Source organism: Lepisma saccharinum, chromosome 17, assembly GCF_977018435.1.
Source record: "Lepisma saccharinum chromosome 17, izLepSacc3.1, whole genome shotgun sequence".
Classification (NCBI taxonomy): domain Eukaryota; kingdom Metazoa; phylum Arthropoda; class Insecta; order Zygentoma; family Lepismatidae; genus Lepisma; species Lepisma saccharinum.
The window spans coordinates 13642514-13665692 of NC_139245.1; the positions used below are offsets into that span (position 1 = coordinate 13642514).

The 23179-nt window shown below is 38.1% G+C and overlaps 1 protein-coding gene across 5 annotated transcripts in view; it reads left to right on the forward strand.

The window, feature by feature from the left end:
• Positions 1-228: 228 nt before the first annotated feature.
• The window catches only part of Hnf4 (Hepatocyte nuclear factor 4), a 174510-nt gene continuing 151559 nt past the window's right edge, over positions 229-23179 (forward strand). The window contains exon 1 of one of the 5 annotated variants that reach the window (XM_083138947.1): positions 229-567. In XM_083138947.1, the coding sequence (XP_082995073.1) occupies positions 432-567 (136 nt within the window). In that variant the 5' untranslated portion in view covers positions 229-431. The remainder of the gene's footprint in view (positions 568-23179) is intronic. The other 4 variants (XM_083138946.1, XM_083138945.1, XM_083138948.1 and 1 more) reach the window with 4 other exon arrangements.

Below are 23179 nucleotides of genomic sequence, written 5' to 3' on the forward strand. Positions count from 1 at the left end.
GATCTGTATCTACAATGGTTTCAGAAGCGAAGGATGTCCTTATCGCAAACTTATCAGAAATGTGATACAGTCACCGATAAACGTGGACCCCCAGCATTTTACAGACAACTCATTTACAAAAAGTACACCATTTTCGCTCCTCAGTGTTGCTTACGAATCATTAAGAAGAAAGTAATATACAAAAAGAAGGCAGATCAGATCATCTTCCAAATCAACGGATTTCTTAGTTGGATGCATCCAGATAGAAACGCTTGCTGTAACGTCACGTGCGTGCGCGCGGATCATGCATCCAGTGGAACTTCCCCGAAAGGCCACTAGATGTCAGGAGGCGCGCAGGCGATGAGGACGCACCGTCCGCGCGTAGTGGTGCATGATTCGATATCCATCCGGAGCATTTCTCTGGTGACGGTGTCGAGGTGACCTTTGACCCGATGAACGACTCGCAACAGGTGCTCCTTCCGACCGTGGTGGTGGCTCCTGGCCAGCTGGGGGCCACGGGCGCATCGGTCATCGTACAAAATGCTGCAGTTGCGACGCACGCCAGCGTCGGGACTCTGTCGCCGACAGGTATGTGTTACAACCTTTCGCACCTAACTGGAGTTTCATTAACACATTATAGATGGTATTTAATTGATGTAATAAATAAAATATTAAGGCGCATAAATACAAGTTTCACTAATGACTGCCACTTTTTTTTAAAAAAAATTGATATTTTAAAAATATTTAATGGGCATTAACTTTGTAAAAAAAATCGAAATGTATTTAGCCAGTGCTTGAAGTGGAAATTCTTAGCTGGAACATGTTTGGTTGAGCCTGGGGGCTAGCCGGGAGGGGCGGGGGTCGTATGGTTTAACATAGTGACAATGAGAGAGCTGGAGGGGGATGCTTTGCGAAAATTTTGCTATCTGGAGGGGCAACATCCTCTCGCACCCCCTCACTTCGAGCACATTTTCTGTAGAAAATTTTCATTATGCAGCTCGTAAACATTTATTTTTGTAGCAACTGTGTAACTTTACATTGATTTCTTAAAATCGTTTGTACTGCTGCTTACGTTTCGAGGTGTCGCCACTATAGCTTCTGGGTTTTAATCCCAGTCTGCGCACGGATGTTTCTTTGCGGTAACCTTTCATGAATTTCATGAAACATCATTAATCGTCACTATTAGCCAAAAAGTGTCAGTAATAGTGACGTAAAGTAAGAAAATTATAAATATAAATTCTTAGTCAACAACATTACAATATATCTAGATAAATCGGGCATGGGGCAGCATAAATTAAAATGGAAAAGGTCACCGTGATTCAGCAATAATTAATCATAGGCGTGCGCACGGGGGGTGGGGCAATTGCCCTCCCCTAATCATGGACGTTCGCAGATTATTTCCACGGAGAGACAAGCAAGGTATTTGTCCATGGGGTATATTACTCCGATAATAGTGTTAACCCCTCAAAAAACACCACTTGAATTTGAAATTATCGCATTAATATAAATTACTATGACTGAAATCAAATTATATTACGTGTGAAATATATACTTTTAGGTTGACATTAGATTTGTAAGGGGGAGGTGTCCCCCCCCTCTTTCAGACGTCCAAGTCCCTCCTACATTATTGTACTTTCACCTAGAAATTTAGTGGAGAAGAATCTTATTGCAGTTATTAAGTAAATTATATTATACTCTTCAAGAAAATTAAGTATTTTCAAGACGATTAAAGTTCAAAGCAACTACGGGGAAGGGGGTGCAGTGGCGAAACCACAGGGGTGCAATGGGCATTGCCTCTCCCCAACCTTGAACGGAAATCAATTCTAAGGGGTCAAGCGGGGCAAACATTTCAGGTAAAATATAGCAAGACTAGGTGAATCGAGGAGCAGGAGAAAAGGATACTCAAGATGAAATTAGTTTTCGCGTCTTTCTTGCATTATTTCTTCCACACGGCCAAGAGCACCTGCAGGGGGACACAGAGGGGCAATTGCCCCCATGGACATCAAATTTTATACAAATAAAAATACATTTCGTAAAATTTTCATGCTCTCTTTGCTCGCAATGTCTCCTTTTCTTACAGTCTTGTCAAATTCAGACCCGTAGCTAGGGGGCGGCGGGAGTTGGCCCTGGGCGCCGAACGATCTTAATGAAAAAAATTGTGAAAGAGGATGCCATGGTGCCCCATGAATTTTTTTGTGCCATATTAAATCAATATTTTTTCAGTTTGCAAAAAATTTGGATCTAAAAATTAATACAGGGAGTCCATAAAGTCCTGCAAAAAACTAAAACTCTATAACTTTTTAGCTGCTGCGTTTAACAATACACATTTTTTGGGTGAGAAGGGTAGAAGTTTAAAGTTTTGTTCTGGCTACACTTCTCAGTAACGCTTGCACTGGTAATCACGTGATCATGTGTCTTAAGATGGCGTCCATCCAGGAAAAGGCACAGTGTGTTCTGTGGTTTGCAGAGTTAAAATCTTGTGTTTCAGTGCAGAGAAAGTTCCAGACAACATATGGGAAAACCACCCCCAGCAAATTCAAGTATCAAGAGATGGTATGAAAAGTTCAAGGCAACGGGAAGTGTGTCAGATTTGCCACGCAGTGGAAGGCCAGGTTCGAGTGACGATGTGATTCAGTCAGTGCAGGACAGCGTGCATCGGAGTCTTCTTCGAGGAAGACACGGTAAAAGGCAACAACTATCTGAACATGCTACAGACATTCCTTGTGCCAGAACGTAATAGGTTAGGCATCATCAATGACGTCCACATGCATCAAGATGGGGCGCCACCGCATTTTGCCCTTGAAGTTCGGCAGTTTCTTAAAGAACAATTTCAAGGTAGATGGATTGGCCGAAGAGGGCCCACACCTTGGCCTGCAAGATCACCAGACTTGCCACCTTGCGATTATTGGTTGTGGGTCCATGTTAAGACCGAGGTGTATTCACAGAAACCAGCTAATCTGGATGACCTAAAAGAAAGATATGATTCTGAATATCCCATGAGAGCACCGTCAGCACGCAATTCTCGGTTTCACAAAAATACTGCAACAGTGTTTGGACGTGAATGGTGCACAATTGGAGGTTTGGCGATGAAACTAACAAGCAGGAAATAAACTTTGAACCTTGCTGTAAGTACACACAAAATATTTTGTTAATAAACTTAATAGTTTTCAAGTTATAGATTTTTAGTTTTTTTGCAGGACTTTATGGACTCCCTGTGTATATATATATGCAATGAAACTGAAACAGTGAGATAAAATGAGGTTTAAATCTTTCATCCTGACTGAACTTTTCATCAAGGCTTTTGCCCCCCTATTCAGAGGGTCTGTGAATTAAATGTAATGTAGAGAAGGTTACACGTGCAGAGTGAATCCTTATAGAATATGTGAAACTTCTCTGGATATGGAGTTTCTAAAAATTTCGGGAGGGGATGTAGCCTAATCATTTCCCCCCTCGCGTACGCGAATACAAAGAAGCGAAATGCGGCACTATTAAATGAGGCGAAATTTTCAAATGAGAACGGTAATACAAATCGGGAAAAACCAAGGTGGAAAATGATAATCAGAGGTCATTTTTAGGGGATTTTCATTTCTGTCTTTGAACAACTATCAAAATCACGAAGATCAGGATGGGCGATGATATGATAAAATTGATAAGGATCGCTCACAATGAAACGCCCATGTCCAGGCCGGGATTCGAACCCAGGACCCCTTGGTGTGTATCTAACCACTCCGCCACAGAGGCCGGCACAGCTTTCAAAACTAATGTTAGAAATTGTAATTACAATAAATGTTATTGTGTATCTTAGCCCTAGAGCGCTGCTATGTAATATCTACCTTTGCAATTTCAACGCCCTCCGAAAAAAATCCTGCGTACGCCAAAACTTCTTTGTACAGGATTTTTTGTCCGAGGCGCAGTTCGACTTACAGTGCAGTTCGATTGTCTTTAAGTAAATTTTCTATTACTTTGTGTAGTCTTAATTCTTCCTAGTGAAAATGAAAACTTTTCCGTTAATTTTACAAAACGTTAAAATGACTGCATAAATTACACACTACTACTAAAATTGTTCACTGTACAGACTCAATGCATGAACGGTACGGATTGTAGACATGTACAAATTTGAAGAGCTAAAGTAACAAAATTAGTTAAACCTTAGTCTCAAGAAAATGAAATCATGTGTACGCCACTGAATGCTGCAATCGAACACATGTAGACTCACAAATTATTTGGTTATAATCAATAATTAATATCATGATCTTAAAAATATGAACAATTCTGTTTACGTCATTAATGTCGTGAATACGTGAGGAAGTGGGTGGATGATCACGTTAGGAACCTATTCGATATGTTTTTACGTGAACTCTATTGTCTTATATAGTTGTCAGCTATTCGTTTGGCACGGTGTGTAAGATATACTTCTTGTTTTCTTTTGGTACCATCTAAACCTGGATTGAGGTGTAAGCAGGAATTTCATGTATTTGTAAGAGAATCTATTCTCAATTTGGAGAGTTAATTATGCATTACTGTTATTAGTAATAACTTTAAGAAGAACATTCAAGTAATAAATATAATATCCTCATAATGAATCATTAATGTGCTCACACGTCTTTCCGAGTATTTCCTGTTTCACCATTGGCTTTACTGGCTGGCATTTGTGACACTTCTACAGGGTGATTTTTTTAAAACTCATGGTTTTCTTTGTTGTGTAAAATTTGTAAATGAAGTATTATTTCCATGCGGTTTGTGGCAAATGAATAAGGAAGGATGGGAGATTTATTGGAGTATGTTTACCGGTTTATATGCATCCCGGGTAATATCGCCCACGTCTCAACAAAAACAGCAAATATTCACCAGTGTACCCAACAATAACATTGAAGTATTGGATTTTTGCTAAAATGAATTAATGAAAATGAGTTCTTTTTTTTTGTATTCACTCAAACATAAATAAAACATAAAAATTATAGCACAGACATATGACATAACATCTCACCTTTAAAGAAGGTGCTGAAAGTGTCGACCTCCTTCCTGTAAACAAAGTCGAACACGCCGCTCCATGTTAAGGGCTGTCTGACAGTGTTTCTGCGCTAATGTTCGCAATTTCAGTGATAATGTTCTGCTTCAACATTTCCAGAGATGTAGGGTTGTTTGTGTACACATGTCCCTTTAGGAAGCCCCACAGAAAGAAGTCAAGTGAAGTTAAGTCTGGAGACCTCGGAGGCCACAATCCCTTTGAAATAACCCTATTCGCAAAGAAACTTTCAATCAGTGCCATACTGTCATGCGATGTATGGCATGTAGCACCATCCTGTTGTAAATAACCCTTTGTGAGTTCAATGTCTTCCAAACTTTCAACAAATTCCATGAATATTGCCCTGTACCGCTCTGTGTTCACTGTTTCATTGAAGGAGATTGGACCCACTATACGTGATGCTGAGTCAGCACACCATACCCCAACTTTCTGTGAGTGGAACGGAATTTCGATTACACTATGTGGATTTGCAGCTGCCCATATCCGTGTATTCTGAGAATAAACATACCCAGAGAGATGAAACCAGGCTTCATCAGTAAGCCACGTTATTTTCAGGATATCAGGATTACGCACAATAAACATTAAAAACCAATTACAGTAATCTACACGTTTAACTTAATCTGGATCCTTCAATTCTTGAACAGCTGTAATTTTGTACGCCCTTAGTTTCGCAGTTTTTGCTGCCTTTTGACATGTTGAATAGCAGTTTCCTGGTTATTGTTGAGAATGACAACGGTGCTATCTACAGGAGGAAACCTAAACCTCCGCACTGCATCCAAACCCCCAGACCATATAGATGCGAAAGGTACACTGGTGAATATTTGCTGTTTTTGTTGAGGCGTGGGCGATATTACCCGGGATGCATATAAACCGGTATACATACTCCAATAAATCTCCCATCGTTCCTTATTCATTTGCCACAAACCGCATGGATATAATACTTCATTTACAAATTTTACACAACAAAGAAAACCATGAGTTTTAAAAAAATCACCCTGTATTATTAATCATTGTTTTGTCCTACAACAAATTTAGCTGCTTTTTAGGACCAATATGTAAATTAAACACTTCTTGGATCTTCACATGTAAATTTCAAACCACGATTCATTAGCTCAGCTTCCTTGTGCAAGGATTTAATGTGTGGATTACGAAACGAGATATTCGTCTTATGAAATTGTTGCACTCAATTTACTACCACCACTGTATTGCCCTTAACCAGCAATAGCACACACTATACATAATTAAAATAGTATTTCTTGATAACCATCTGTGTACACTTTCACAATAGTCATACACTGACACTCCCAACACCCACGTAGTTTTATTTAAGTCCACTTTATACTCATGATAAGAAATTTGATCCGAACAGCTGTGCAATATGCCTCAAAAAGGGATCGAACCCGACACCACTTGAGTTCTTGATCTTTGTTTATTCAAGAATAACAATCGAGTCCATCCCAGGGCACCTATTTTTGCATATACTGTAATATCTATAACATGAAAGTCAGCTTGGCTCCTATATGCAGCACGATATATTGTTCATAGAAAAAATAGTGCAACTGTAGGTTGGAATTGATTCTCGGTGAGACGAGGTACCCGGCTGAAATTCGTCCCTACCAACTGTAACTTCTGGATCCGCCACTGGTTGAGGAAGGCGATTCAAATAGAGGCAACGTGTGTGTGTTTGGTATTAAAGTCCATTTTATACACAGGGGCTTGGGGAGGTGTGTATGCGCATGGATGCAAATATTTCAATCTCTCTTGTATGGACTTTTGACTCGTGAGAAACAGCAATCTTACAAATATCACCATCCATCTTCAGCAGTGGTCTTGTTTGTTGTCCTTTGTGTAACACTGGTGTTGTGTTGCGCTGAGGTATTCAGTAATTAAGTTTTGCGGATCAGTCAATAAGTTAGGAAGGACACAGGTGTGATTATATCTTGTCTTAGCTGGAGATAGGTTTATGTCGCATTGTGGAAATGACTGGCGTATTATTCCAGTGGATTTTTCAGGCATCTACACGACGTAAGTTTTGTTCACTGTGTTGGTTAAAGACTTTAATTCAATTCAAAATTGGCTAAGCTGTTTGTACAATTGTGAGGTTTAGTACTGTGGTCAGTTTGTAAATGGCAACCTTGTCCCTTATCTTCCCATGGTTGGCAGTTTTGAGCTTGTTTGTGATATCGAGTTGTTTGTATTCCCAAATTAGCAGTTGATTCACGCCAGGGGTTTGCAGAGCATTGTTAATAATACCAGTACCGTTTTTCTTTCACTTTTGTTGTTGCTGTGTGTGAGTGTGATACGTCATGTCAACCTAACTCTTGCATTTTCTATACTCTTTGGAAACTGCAAAACTATCTGAGCTCAGGAGGTATGCTACTGGATGGACTAGGGTGGGTTCTCCATCCCTAGAGGCGGCTCAACACAAAAGTTTCACCCGGGGGAGTTGAATTTTTGCGCCCCTTACTTCTCACCCTGCCATCCCCAACTTTCCACCAGTGATGTGCCGTAGACTAGAAGTTTATGTCTACATGCGTTGTCTACACGTAATCTACGCGTAGATTACATTGGGTTGTAGTTTACATAGACTACGTAGACAATCTAAAGTGCATTAAAATTAATTTTCAAGGGTTTCATGAAAGGAAAGTGACATTTTCAACTATATTGGTTCCTAACGAAATGAAAAGAATCCTATTTACAACAAAATTTCTCTTCTCTTCTATCATCAACTATGGAAGAACATAAATAGTATGCAAAAACAACAGCAGATGGCAGTCGTGAGGCAAAAGTGGTATTTTCCCCATAAAACACTAGAATATTTCCTATATTAGATTTCTTCCTAGGTGAGAAATTGTTCGAATTTGGAAGAAAGAGTATGAAAAGTTCTCCTTACACTCAGCAACTGATATGCAGCATAGTTTTATTTTAATTCCATGGCGCCCTTTGCTAACTTATCACTAAGGCTCGGAAGTTGAAGACCTTAAAGTAGCCAAAAAAAAAAAAGACCTATAAAGAGATCTAAAAATATCAAAAATAGGGAAAAAAGGCCGTATAAATGTGATCCAAATTAATTATAACTTCAGTTTTAATTACATATTTAATGAATAAAAAAATACAAAATTCTGGTGGTATGGAACACACAGTGCGAAAAACTGAAAGCTTCAAAACAAGAGAAAGTTGCCACTTACAGCGCGACCTTCCAGACAAGTTACGGTTAAAGGATCTTGTACCGTACCTGCTTCAGTCTTCCAAAAATATATTTATTTATTTCTTTATTACAGAAAGGATATTTAAGAGGTGATGAACTGATGATGATTCGAATTGAGAATGGGCAGTAAAAACGTAGTCGAAAGAAGGTGAAGTTGCAAAAAAAAACCGTTAAGACCTAAAAAAAAGGCTAAAAGAGGACCAATAAGCCAAAAAACACCGAAAAAGGCAAAAAAGAACAAATAAAACCCACCTTTTTCTGGCCTACAATGATCCAAAATGAACATATATTATGTTGGGCCTCGTCTTCGGACACTAGGAAAAAACTTTCCTCAACTTCCAAGCTCTAGTTATCACCTTTCGCCATGTTGTTTACATAGATTACATCATCTACGTGTATAAACTAGTCTCCGTGTAGAATGTAGACTATCGTTTTTTTACGCGTAGACGCACATCACTGCTTTCCACCCCGATCCCACATACTTTCCAGGGTAACCCTTATCGCACAACACTTGAGCAAACTTGCGTTCTGACGTCAGACGAAGAATGCCTACGTTGTCAGGTTAGGTCTGTTAAGTTTGGTTCTATTAGCATAAATACACTCAAAATTTATTACTTATGCTAAGAGAACTAAACCTAATTAGCCTAACAATAACTGCTTTCCCCTATGACGTCAGAACGCAAGGTTGCTCAAGTGCTGTGCGATAAGGGAGATCCTACTTTCCATCCTCCCCCAACAAAAAGCACAACAATATTGTATGTTTACAGTTTAATTGAGATAAATACCGCAAGTGTTACTTTCAAAGAACAAGTTTATTGTAGGTATGTACGGTATTTATAATGCCTAATGATTTCAAAATAGTAGTAATCTCTCTGCTTAAATTACTAGCCAGTGGCGGCAGTAGTGGTATTGACTGTACTATAAACTCGAGAAAGTACGAACCCCCCTCCAGCAGCTTTGCTACACTTAAAACAGGCTCAACATGGCCATATGAGCTTTTTGCTCAAGTGTGGAATCTTGTCTAATCCAAGATTTTTGTAAAAAATGCCCTCAAGAATTTTTCGGAAAGGAAGAGCTTTTTCGGAAAGGAAGAGCCTCCTTGTCTACACTTACAAAAGGCACTTCTGTGAGATTGTTGTCCATAAACTTGTCAAAAAAATGCCCCTCTTGACCACACTTAAAACTAGGCCACCCACACCCATACACACATATTCACTTCCGGTCCACTTCCGGTCCACTTCCGGTCCACTTCCGGTCTACTTCCGGTCTACTTCCGGTCCACTTCCGGTCTACTTCCGGTCCACTTCCGGTCTACTTCCGGTCCACTTCCGGTCCACTTCCGGTCCACTTCCGGTTTGCCTACTTCCGGTCCACTTGTGGCCAAGTTGTGGCCTATTTCTGCTTTTTTTATCCAGCATAGAGTTTTGATTTGAATCCCAAGAAATTGTATATAAATACCAAAGCCAAAAATATTAAGTGTATATACACATACACACACACATACAAATCACACAGCTGAACCCAACTGATATTTTTATCCAGCATAGAATTTTGATTTGAACCCCAAGAAATTTTATATAATATAGATACCTGAACATGCAAACATATTTTGAAAGAAGAAATATTGCAAGATATATAAAATCAGACCACCTGTTGGATTGTTTTAGGGAAAAATCTATCAGAGTATGATTTTTTTAAAGTGCAAAATGAAACAGAAGCAAGATGGGTACTTGACAGTGATGTTGGGTTTGGGTATGTGAGCATAGAATTGGGTTCTGAATATGATGATTTTGAATCCAATACATACTGGCATAGAATTGATGCATACCTGTTGCATTGTTATTGGGGAAAATATGTTGCTTTTTTTACAAAAAGTACTTCAAGTTTAGAAAAATTTAGGTTTTACAAATTTTTCCATGATCATAGAATTTATACAAACAGCAGGTGGCCTGTTGATGACATAACATGGGACACAACAATTTCCATACTTGATGAGGCAGGAAAATTGGATGTAAATTCTGGTTTATATTTTAATGAGTTGATTATGTACCTGCTTAAAAACAATATCAATTCTGGCTCATTCAATACAAGATGGACTTAAATAATTCGAGTTTTTACACAAAATATTTTTTTGTAGATGGAACCTCCACCAGATTATAAGTTAAGTCCATGGATTCTGTCACACCTATTCTAATACAATTAATATCACAAGGCACGCACCGCATAAAATCATAATTCCAAGCGATGGCATGGATTCCACGATTCCATATCAAACATACTGCAATTGGAGCTTCAGCAGTTCGGGACTGTGCAATATATTGTCTACAAATGTAGGATTGTACGGGTTGCAAACAAAACTCCCAAAGCTTATGTATTTCAGGTTTCTTAAATTTGAAACAGAATCCAAACTGTCTGGAAGTTCATAAAAGTGAAGCCATTCTACAAGCGGGTCTATCTCAGCTTTTGCATGAGCAAGAGGTGGTGTTTATAATATTTGTTGGTATAGAGGTTTGTTCTGAATCTTATCAATTATGAACAGCTCTGCTGCATGTTGTGATGATGAATATCTAGTCCCTAAACCTAACAGAGCTGTGCAGTGATGTTGTTATTGGGAACAGGATTCAAATCCTACAAATATTTATGGATAGGAGTGATTGCTATGAAATTATATCTAGATCCCTGTGCAATAATGCTGTTATTGGGGAACAGGATTCAAATCCTACACAGATACAGATTCTTGCTGAGCTTAATAGGTGATTGTCATGGAAGATTTCTGCTGTTATTAGGTACAAAATTCAATTACACAGACACAGATATAAATAATAATGCATACAGAACTGTGGTTTCTATAAATCTATACTCAATATCCCTATACCTGACAGCTGTGCGGTGATGCTGTTATTGGGAACAAGATTCAAATCCCACACAGAAACAGATTTTTGCTGGGCTTAGAACTATTATGGATAGGTGATTGCCATGAAATAATATCCCTATACCTGACAGAGCTGTGCAGTGATGCTGTTATTGGGAACAATTTTAACAGAGCTGTGTTTTCCATAAATCTATACTCAATACCTGACAGAGCTGTGCAGTGATGCTGTTATTGGAACAGGATTCAAATTTGCTAAACTTAGAACTATGCCATGAACAAAACTGTGCGGTGATATAATTATTGGGAACAAGCTTCAAAACCTCGCACAATGCTGAGCTTAGAGTGAAGATACCAGTGTTATAATTATTGAGAACAGGATTCAAATTTTGGATAGGTGATTACCATGAAGATACTCAATATTTTTGTTATTAGGTATAAATATTATTTTATTCAATTCTTCACCTCCATATCTATAACATCTCTGTGTAATTCCATAACAGTTCCATGATCAGCTCACAAACAAATCTCATCTAACAGTTCCATAACAGTTCCATGCTCAGCTCTGTGTCTGTGTGAGGCAAGCACAGCTCTGTTAGAGATAGGGATTAAAAATTATTTCATTCTTCACAAATCTAACAGTTCCATGCTCAGCTCTGTCTGTGTGGGGATTTGTGCCTAATAACATCAAAAACAACACAGCTCTGTTAGTTCAATTCTTCACATCCATGTCCATAACATCTCTGTGTAATTCCATAACAGTTCCATGCTCAGCTCTGTGTCTATGTAGAGCAGATAGGGATATTATATAAATTTAAAAATTATTTTATTCTTTACAAACAAATCTCTTCTAACAATTCCATAGCAGTTCCATGCTCAGCTTGTATCTGTGTGGGATTTGTACAGCAACATTAGAGACAGAGTAGATGGGTTTCATTCAATTCTTCACCCCCATATCCATAACAGCTCTGTGTTTATAATAGATCTTTACATCTAACAATTCCCATAACAGTTTCATGCTCAGCAAGGCTCTGTGTCTGTGTAGTTTCATAACAGTTCCTGTGTGGGATTTGTACAGAGCACAGCTCTGAGATAGGGACTAACAGTTAGGGTATAATTAATTCTTCACATCTAACAACTATAACAATTCCTCCTATCTATTGAGTGTCTAGATGTTATTTCATCCCTATGCCAAGACAGTTTCAACTCTGTATTTGTGTGGGATTTAAAGCTTGTCCAATTCTTCACATCTCCCAATGTGTGGCATGAAATTGTGTTTTTTGCCAAAAAAAATCTCAGCATGGCCCTGTGTCTGTGTGAGATTTGAGGCCTGTTCCCGGTATAGGTAGATTTGAAATAGGATCTGTGCCTCCCGGCTTGAGAAGAAAGGGACTATGCATATTGTTTTGAGGTGGGATCTGAATCTCAGCAAAAGCCCTAATCACAGCGGAGCTGTGTCAGGGATCATAATTGATAGGATATAATTGTATTCAGAACAAACCTCCCTATAAGATATGATAACTTTCAAGCTCTGCTGTTACAAACACTTCCCTGTATACATACTGGGCTATCACTATAATAATATTTACCACATGTTCTGTGATCTTGTAATAATTATTCCTGTCGGTGATAAAAACATTGTTCAATTCTAACTAGTTCAATTCTTCACAATTCCATAACAGTTCCATACTCAGCTAGCAGATAGGGATATGAAGTATAAATTTAAAAATTATTTCATTCTTCACAAACAAATCTCATTTAACAATTCCATAACAGTTCCATGCTCAGCTCTGTGTCTGTGTGAGGCAAGCACAGCTCTGTTAATAAATTTCATTTTTTCCAATTGTATAATTGAGCATAGCAAAAAATCTCAGCATGGCCCTGTGTCTGTGTTTGAGGCCTGTTCCCGGTATAGGTAGGTACAAATCTGGCAATCACATAGGATCTGTGCTTCCCGGCTTGAGATATGTACATTGTTTTGAAACCTTACTGGGTGGGATCTGAATCTCAGCAAAAGCCCTAATAAAATATAATTTGGATGTGTTTCTGTATTTTTCAAGCTCTGCTGTTACAAACACTTCCCTGTATACATACTCTGCAACATATGGGCCATCACTATAATAATATTTGCCACATGTTCTGTGATCTGTAATCTTGTAATAATTATTCCTGTCGGTGATACAAACATTGTCACAAATTTCCTGTCTTGAGGAAATATCAACAAGGCTTATTCTTCACAAACAAATCTCATCTAACAATTCCATGCTCAGCTCTGTGTCTGTGTGGGGATTTGTACCTAATAACATCAAAACAACACAGCTCTGTTAGAGACAGAATATTCAATTCTTCACAATTCCATAACAGTTCCATGCTCAGCTCTGTGTCTATGTAGAGCAAAACTGTTAGAGATAGGGATATTAAGTATAAATTTAAAAATTATTTCATTCTTTACAAACAAATCTCATTTAACAATTCCATAACAGTTCCATGCTCAGCTCTGTGTCTGTGTGAGGCAAGCACAGCTCTGTTACATGATAGGAATATTAAGTATAGATCTAAATTTCATTCTTCACAAACAAATCTCATCTAACAATTCCATAACAGTTCCATGCTCAGCTTTGTGTCTGTGTGGGATTTGTACAGCAACATAGCTTTGTTAGAGACAGAGTAGATGGGTATAAATATTATTTTATTCAATTCTTCACCTCCATATCCATAACAGCTCTGTGAAATTTATTCTTCACATCTAACAATTCCCATAACAGTTTCATGCTCAGCAAGGCTCTGTGTCTGTGTAGATAGGGATATTAATATTTTTTTTTCTTCATAACAGTTCCTGTGTCTGTGTGGGATTTGTACAGAGCACAGCTCTGAGATAGGGACTAACAGTTAGGGTATAATTAATTCTTCACATCTATTGAGTGTATAGATGTTATTTCATCCCTATGCCATGATAGTTTCAATTCTGTATTTGTATGGAATTTAAAACTTGTCTGAAAAGTGGCAATCAATGCCCATGGTTTCTATATAAACGTTTCAACATATGTTGAACATGTATGGAATTTAAAACTTGTCTGAAAAGTGGCAATCAATGCCCATTGTTTCTATATAAACGTTTCAACATATGTTGAAACGTTTATATAGAAACAATGGGCATTGATTGCCACTTTTCAGACAAGTTTTAAATTCCATACATGTTCAACATATGTTGAAACGTTTATATAGAAACCATGGGCATTGATTGCCACTTTTCAGACAAGTTTTAAATTCCATACAAATACAGAATTGAAACTGTCATGGCATAGGGATGAAATAACATCTAGACACTCAATAGATGTGAAGAATTAATTATTCCCTAACTGTTAGTCCCTATCTCAGAGCTGTGCTCTGTACAAATCCCACACAGACACAGGAACTGTTATGAAGAAAAAAAAATATTAATATCCCTATCTACACAGACACAGAGCCTTGCTGAGCATGAAACTGTTATGGGAATTGTTAGATGTGAAGAATAAATTTCACAGAGCTGTTATGGATATGGAGGTGAAGAATTGAATAAAATAATATTTATACCCATCTACTCTGTCTCTAACAAAGCTATGTTGCTGTACAAATCCCACACAGACACAAAGCTGAGCATGGAACTGTTATGGAATTGTTAGATGAGATTTGTTTGTGAAGAATGAAATTTAGATCTATACTTAATATTCCTATCATGTAACAGAGCTGTGCTTGCCTCACACAGACACAGAGCTGAGCATGGAACTGTTATGGAATTGTTAAATGAGATTTGTTTGTAAAGAATGAAATAATTTTTAAATTTATACTTAATATCCCTATCTCTAACAGTTTTGCTCTACATAGACACAGAGCTGAGCATGGAACTGTTATGGAATTGTGAAGAATTGAATATTCTGTCTCTAACAGAGCTGTGTTGTTTTGATGTTATTAGGTACAAATCCCCACACAGACACAGAGCTGAGCATGGAATTGTTAGATGAGATTTGTTTGTGAAGAATAAGCCTTGTTGATATTTCCTCAAGACAGGAAATTTGTGACAATGTTTGTATCACCGACAGGAATAATTATTACAAGATTACAGATCACAGAACATGTGGCAAATATTATTATAGTGATGGCCCATATGTTGCAGAGTATGTATACAGGGAAGTGTTTGTAACAGCAGAGCTTGAAAAATACAGAAACACATCCAAATTATATTTTATTAGGGCTTTTGCTGAGATTCAGATCCCACCCAGTAAGGTTTCAAAACAATGTACATATCTCAAGCCGGGAAGCACAGATCCTATGTGATTGCCAGATTTGTACCTACCTATACCGGGAACAGGCCTCAAACACAGACACAGGGCCATGCTGAGATTTTTTGCTATGCTCAATTATACAATTGGAAAAAATGAAATTTATTAACAGAGCTGTGCTTGCCTCACACAGACACAGAGCTGAGCATGGAACTGTTATGGAATTGTTAAATGAGATTTGTTTGTGAAGAATGAAATAATTTTTAAATTTATACTTCATATCCCTATCTGCTAGCTGAGTATGGAACTGTTATGGAATTGTGAAGAATTGAACTAGTTAGAATTGAACAATGTTTTTATCACCGACAGGAATAATTATTACAAGATCACAGAACATGTGGTAAATATTATTATAGTGATAGCCCAGTATGTATACAGGGAAGTGTTTGTAACAGCAGAGCTTGAAAGTTATCATATCTTATAGGGAGGTTTGTTCTGAATACAATTATATCCTATCAATTATGATCCCTGACACAGCTCCGCTGTGATTAGGGCTTTTGCTGAGATTCAGATCCCACCTCAAAACAATATGCATAGTCCCTTTCTTCTCAAGCCGGGAGGCACAGATCCTATTTCAAATCTACCTATACCGGGAACAGGCCTCAAATCTCACACAGACACAGGGCCATGCTGAGATTTTTTTTGGCAAAAAACACAATTTCATGCCACACATTGGGAGATGTGAAGAATTGGACAAGCTTTAAATCCCACACAAATACAGAGTTGAAACTGTCTTGGCATAGGGATGAAATAACATCTAGACACTCAATAGATAGGAGGAATTGTTATAGTTGTTAGATGTGAAGAATTAATTATACCCTAACTGTTAGTCCCTATCTCAGAGCTGTGCTCTGTACAAATCCCACACAGGAACTGTTATGAAACTACACAGACACAGAGCCTTGCTGAGCATGAAACTGTTATGGGAATTGTTAGATGTAAAGATCTATTATAAACACAGAGCTGTTATGGATATGGGGGTGAAGAATTGAATGAAACCCATCTACTCTGTCTCTAATGTTGCTGTACAAATCCCACACAGATACAAGCTGAGCATGGAACTGCTATGGAATTGTTAGAAGAGATTTGTTTGTAAAGAATAAAATAATTTTTAAATTTATATAATATCCCTATCTGCTCTACATAGACACAGAGCTGAGCATGGAACTGTTATGGAATTACACAGAGATGTTATGGACATGGATGTGAAGAATTGAACTAACAGAGCTGTGTTGTTTTTGATGTTATTAGGCACAAATCCCCACACAGACAGAGCTGAGCATGGAACTGTTAGATTTGTGAAGAATGAAATAATTTTTAATCCCTATCTCTAACAGAGCTGTGCTTGCCTCACACAGACACAGAGCTGAGCATGGAACTGTTATGGAACTGTTAGATGAGATTTGTTTGTGAGCTGATCATGGAACTGTTATGGAATTACACAGAGATGTTATAGATATGGAGGAGAAGAATTGAATAAAATAATATTTATACCTAATAACAAAAATATTGAGTATCTTCATGGTAATCACCTATCCAAAATTTGAATCCTGTTCTCAATAATTATAACACTGGTATCTTCACTCTAAGCTCAGCATTGTGCGAGGTTTTGAAGCTTGTTCCCAATAATTATATCACCGCACAGTTTTGTTCATGGCATAGTTCTAAGTTTAGCAAATTTGAATCCTGTTCCAATAACAGCATCACTGCACAGCTCTGTCAGGTATTGAGTATAGATTTATGGAAAACACAGCTCTGTTAAAATTGTTCCCAATAACAGCATCACTGCACAGCTCTGTCAGGTATAGGGATATTATTTCATGGCAATCACCTATCCATAATAGTTCTAAGCCCAGCAAAAATCTGTTTCTGTGTGGGATTTGAATCTTGTTCCCAATAACAGCATCACCGCACAGCTGTCAGGTATAGGGATATTGAGTATAGATTTATAGAAACCACAGTTCTGTATGCATTATTATTTATATCTGTGTCTGTGTAATTGAATTTTGTACCTAATAACAGCAGAAATCTTCCATGACAATCACCTATTAAGCTCAGCAAGAATCTGTATCTGTGTAGGATTTGAATCCTGTTCCCCAATAACAGCATTATTGCACAGGGATCTAGATATAATTTCATAGCAATCACTCCTATCCATAAATATTTGTAGGATTTGAATCCTGTTCCCAATAACAACATCACTGCACAGCTCTGTTAGGTTTAGGGACTAGATATTCATCATCACAACATGCAGCAGAGCTGTTCATAATTGATAAGATTCAGAACAAACCTCTATACCAACAAATATTATAAACACCACCTCTTGCTCATGCAAAAGCTGAGATAGACCCGCTTGTAGAATGGCTTCACTTTTATGAACTTCCAGACAGTTTGGATTCTGTTTCAAATTTAAGAAACCTGAAATACATAAGCTTTGGGAGTTTTGTTTGCAACCCGTACAATCCTACATTTGTAGACAATATATTGCACAGTCCCGAACTGCTGAAGCTCCAATTGCAGTATGTTTGATATGGAATCGTGGAATCCATGCCATCGCTTGGAATTATGATTTTATGCGGTGCGTGCCTTGTGATATTAATTGTATTAGAATAGGTGTGACAGAATCCATGGACTTAACTTATAATCTGGTGGAGGTTCCATCTACAAAAAAATATTTTGTGTAAAAACTCGAATTATTTAAGTCCATCTTGTATTGAATGAGCCAGAATTGATATTGTTTTTAAGCAGGTACATAATCAACTCATTAAAATATAAACCAGAATTTACATCCAATTTTCCTGCCTCATCAAGTATGGAAATTGTTGTGTCCCATGTTATGTCATCAACAGGCCACCTGCTGTTTGTATAAATTCTATGATCATGGAAAAATTTGTAAAACCTAAATTTTTCTAAACTTGAAGTACTTTTTGTAAAAAAAGCAACATATTTTCCCCAATAACAATGCAACAGGTATGCATCAATTCTATGCCAGTATGTATTGGATTCAAAATCATCATATTCAGAACCCAATTCTATGCTCACATACCCAAACCCAACATCACTGTCAAGTACCCATCTTGCTTCTGTTTCATTTTGCACTTTAAAAAAATCATACTCTGATAGATTTTTCCCTAAAACAATCCAACAGGTGGTCTGATTTTATATATCTTGCAATATTTCTTCTTTCAAAATATGTTTGCATGTTCAGGTATCTATATTATATAAAATTTCTTGGGGTTCAAATCAAAATTCTATGCTGGATAAAAATATCAGTTGGGTTCAGCTGTGTGATTTGTATGTGTGTGTGTACGTGTGTATGTGTATATACACTTAATATTTTTGGCTTTGGTATTTATATACAATTTCTTGGGATTCAAATCAAAACTCTATGCTGGATAAAAAAAGCAGAAATAGGCCACAACTTGGCCACAAGTGGACCGGAAGTAGGCAAACCGGAAGTGGACCGGAAGTAGACCGGAAGTGGACCGGAAGTAGACCGGAAGTGGACCGGAAGTAGACCGGAAGTGGACCGGAAGTGGACCGGAAGTAGACCGGAAGTGGACCGGAAGTGGACCGGAAGTGAATATGTGTGTATGGGTGTGGGTGGCCTAGTTTTAAGTGTGGTCAAGAGGGGCATTTTTTTGACAAGTTTATGGACAACAATCTCACAGAAGTGCCTTTTGTAAGTGTAGACAAGGAGGCTCTTCCTTTCCGAAAAAGCTCTTCCTTTCCGAAAAATTCTTGAGGGCATTTTTTACAAAAATCTTGGATTAGACAAGATTCCACACTTGAGCAAAAAGCTCATATGGCCATGTTGAGCCTGTTTTAAGTGTAGCAAAGCTGCTGGAGGGGGGTTCGTACTTTCTCGAGTTTATAGTACAGTCAATACCACTACTGGCGGCGATTAGGGGAAGCGAGGGGGCCGTTGCCACCCCCCACACACACTTTTCGTTACTTTTGCCTCAGCACAATGCTAAACCTTAACTACAAAGGGAAATATACTTCTTCGCCCTCTCAGTTTTGGCACCCTACATAATTTTGAAATATATTTCTTATGTTATGCAACGGTAACTTAATTATATTTTGTCCATACAAATCGAACTCTTCTTAAAACAAATACCCACACTTATGTAGTCAGTCAGAAATAAGATTTCGGCGCTACCGAAAGGCTCGTAAGCCAATCAGAACCTGTTAATCCCACTTGCTCAGAGGGTTAAAGAATTGGCGGGAGGAAGAGAGAGAATGCGACAGAGAAATTGACGAAAAGAGATAGAGAGATGGGAAGAAAGAGAGATAGAGAAACAGCAGAAGAAAAAGAAAAGACGGAAATAGAGAAACAAGGGAAATACTTCAGCGACACCACCACATTTCTCACTGTACCACATCAAGGATAATCGTGACGGTAGGATTTTGTTGAAATTGCATTTTTTTTTCTGGTACTCCAGAAACGTGTCTGTTTTAGTATTTACTTGTTTTGTGACAAATCAGGGCTTTAAAAATGAATTATGGAAGGCATTTTAATGAATTTTTGGTCCGATAACGCTTTTTTTTTTTTTTTTTTGCAATTTAGGTAATTTTTTGGTCATTTTCTTACTTCTGGAAGTTAAATATCTTTATTCTTATCGATTTATTAAAATATTGTACCTTTTCCTGTATTTAACCTTCGTGGAATTGAAAGTTTACTGTTTATTGTCACTCACTAAAGTTACAGAAAATCTTCGTAACATACTGCAACTCAATACTGAACTCCGTTGATCAGTGGCGGCGATTGGGTTCCAAAAATAGGGGGGGGGGTCAAAGACAGTTTAATTTCCCTCGAAGGTAAGGTTTAGCATAGTGCAGGGCAAAAGTGGAAGAAGTTGGGGCAGCCCCCCACGCCCCCCCTAATCGCCGCCACTCCTGTTGATAGATGTAGTTGCAACTGATTTCATCTGGATGTAGTTTTTACACATTTGTCATAAATTATGAATTTGTTGGTTCAAAAAAAATATTTGTCTGTAGCACATTTTGTGTGTGAGAAAAAATATTTTTAAAGGCATGCGAGACAGTCTCCGCCCGGCTTTTCCCTCCGAGTCAGTGTTGGCAACTTAGCTCTCTTGGAGTCAGATCTGGCTCTTTCGTACACTAGTTTGGCTGTGAACTGGGGCGCCCGCCCCCGTGCCCCACTATGATACCATGACCGGTTCCGGCGCACATAGACCAACTTTTGCCATGATTATACATTTTCCACGTGATATTGTTATATTGGCTGCGTCGCCCCATCCCCTCTTATATCCCCAGCTACTTTTTATTATAGCGCCATGTTGACGTGAAAATGACATAATATTGTTATCAGGGAATCCTTTATTTTCGATTTCATACGACCATGAGATGCCGCCGGATCTAGACGGTGAAAACTAAGAATAAATTGTTATCAATTTAGAGTTAACGGTAATAGCAGCGCCCCACCCCTTTGACAAATAACACCTTAGGAAGCACTTTATCCAGACTTCGTAAACCTAGCTCCTTGAAAGTCAGTTTTAACTCCATTTAAGGTGAAATTTAGCTCTTTTATGCGCACCACGTTTGGCAACATTGCCAGGAGGCAAGGAGAAATGCATTGGGCATATGGGAGTATTATTTGATTTGTTATCTTGGGAATATCAAACTTCCGATGGAATAGAAAATGATATCAACGGGAAGAGGGCACTTTGAAGAAGTGATTGTCAAGTAGAAAAGTCGAAACTCCCATTTGATTAGCCGTAACTTGATATTGAAGTTGATTCCCCATAAGGAATACATGGGATTCCAAAAATTCTTTATTTCATATTTTTCAAATATCGTGTCCAGCTTAATAATCAACATAAAAAGAAACGCTTCCACTTGCAACATGAAGAGAAATTCATACTCTTGGTACAACCAGGTTCCCTTTTTTTTTTTTTTTTTTTTTGTAGCAGTGCCCATTCGGGCGATATTGAAATAAATGTGCACATTTGGTGCGTAACTGTATCTCCTCCCCTTAAGTCATTTTTAAAGTCTCGTCATAATTTCTGGTCAACAAAATCCTAGCTATAATAATCACTTATGGTGTTCGCGATTTCAGCTATCTGATATGACATCTGTCGGGACATTTTGCAACTACTCTTTCCGGGGATACTTGCTTCGGCCATGTGGACGCAAATGGAGAAAACACAGGACAAGTACATTGATTATTGAGCTTTTTTTTGTCTAGAGAGACTTAAAACCAACCACAACCACACAAAGCCTCCTCCGTCAAATTTTAATATCATTCATATGTTGTCCTCGCAGAATGTTTGAAAAAAAATGCATATCAAAATATATTCCGCGTTACACTTCGCAATAAACGTTTTCTGATTTTAATGCACTAAGGTGATCCGTTTTGATTGCAATGTTCCAAGCACTGCAACACATACAACTCCACAGAATGAACCCTTTTCAAGCCAAAAATTGTTTCTAAAGCAGTTTTACACAATATATCCTGTGTTCGCAGGAGCGGCGCCAGAAATTTTTCACCGGGTGGGCAGAAGCTGTATATTGATAGATTAGGGTGGGCAGGTATAAATGTAAGGCCATATACATATATGTATGACATACATGTATATGTATCCCCTCCTGTCTTACACTCCCGATTTCCCCTTTTCTTTTTTACTCTTTAATGCCTTCTTATATCTTTCTCAGCTTGTTACCTCTTTCTCCCTTTCACTTTCTCTCGTTCCATTCTTCAAATGTTTTCTTAACTGGTGTCTTTCATCTTTCTTTTCTAATATATTCTCGCATCTTGTTCCACTTCTTTGTCTCCGATGGACACAATTATTTCAAAGAAGTGTTTGTGTGTGCGCAGCCATACGTTCTAATCACATTCTTTCATTCATGTCAATGTAGTGAAATAAATGTGAATCGGTTGCATCACATTTTGTCCTTCAAGTGCAAAAAATACAAGGCACATACTCAATTTTGTTAGCTATCCGACGACAGTGATGAAAAGTGTGATTGTAGAGAATGGTGAAGAATTAAATGACTTTCTCGTAATTTAAATGCATGTTCCTGATCATTTAATTTTCATCATACGAGTTTTTGACTGAAACTTGGGGGTTAATGATCACTTTTCTTGGCTTACAAGGTTATTGCAACTGACAAATGTCTGAATGTATGTTTGCAGTAACGGCGATCGGGTGCCAAAACTTGGGGGCAAGGACAGTTTACTTTTTTGGTAGAAAAGTCTTAGCATTAAGAGTCCATAGTGCGGATGCAACAAGTGGCATAATGTGGCCGGAGGGGGACTTTCCCCCCTTGTTCGTCCTAATCGCCGCCACTGGATATTTGGATTAAAATTAATGTCTTATTGGGAATGTGCACACACACACACGCGAAAAAAAACTAATTCTTTCTTCATTCTGCATAAAGTATCCCAAGGCTTATGAATGGCTACTTTGACAAGACATCGCCCAAGAGTAATAATCAAGTAACATTGAAAAATCTGTTAAGAATTGAAGAGATTATTTGCTTGCTAAGTTGTTATTCGTTTTCTGAAGTTAGTCTTCGTTACTCATGCGGGAGAAGTGATGCACGTGTGGTTAGATAAACACATGCACTGAGGTAACAAATGCTTTACATTTTGTAGAATGTGATTTTGGACACAAGGAATTCATCGAAATTGATCACCATACCCGGTAATTCATCTCTTTTTCACAGATGACTTGGGTTGTATTTTCAGTGTCTGCGTGCATTTGTTTTCGTCCTTCGTCATTTTCACCTAATCACCATTGAACCTCATCGTC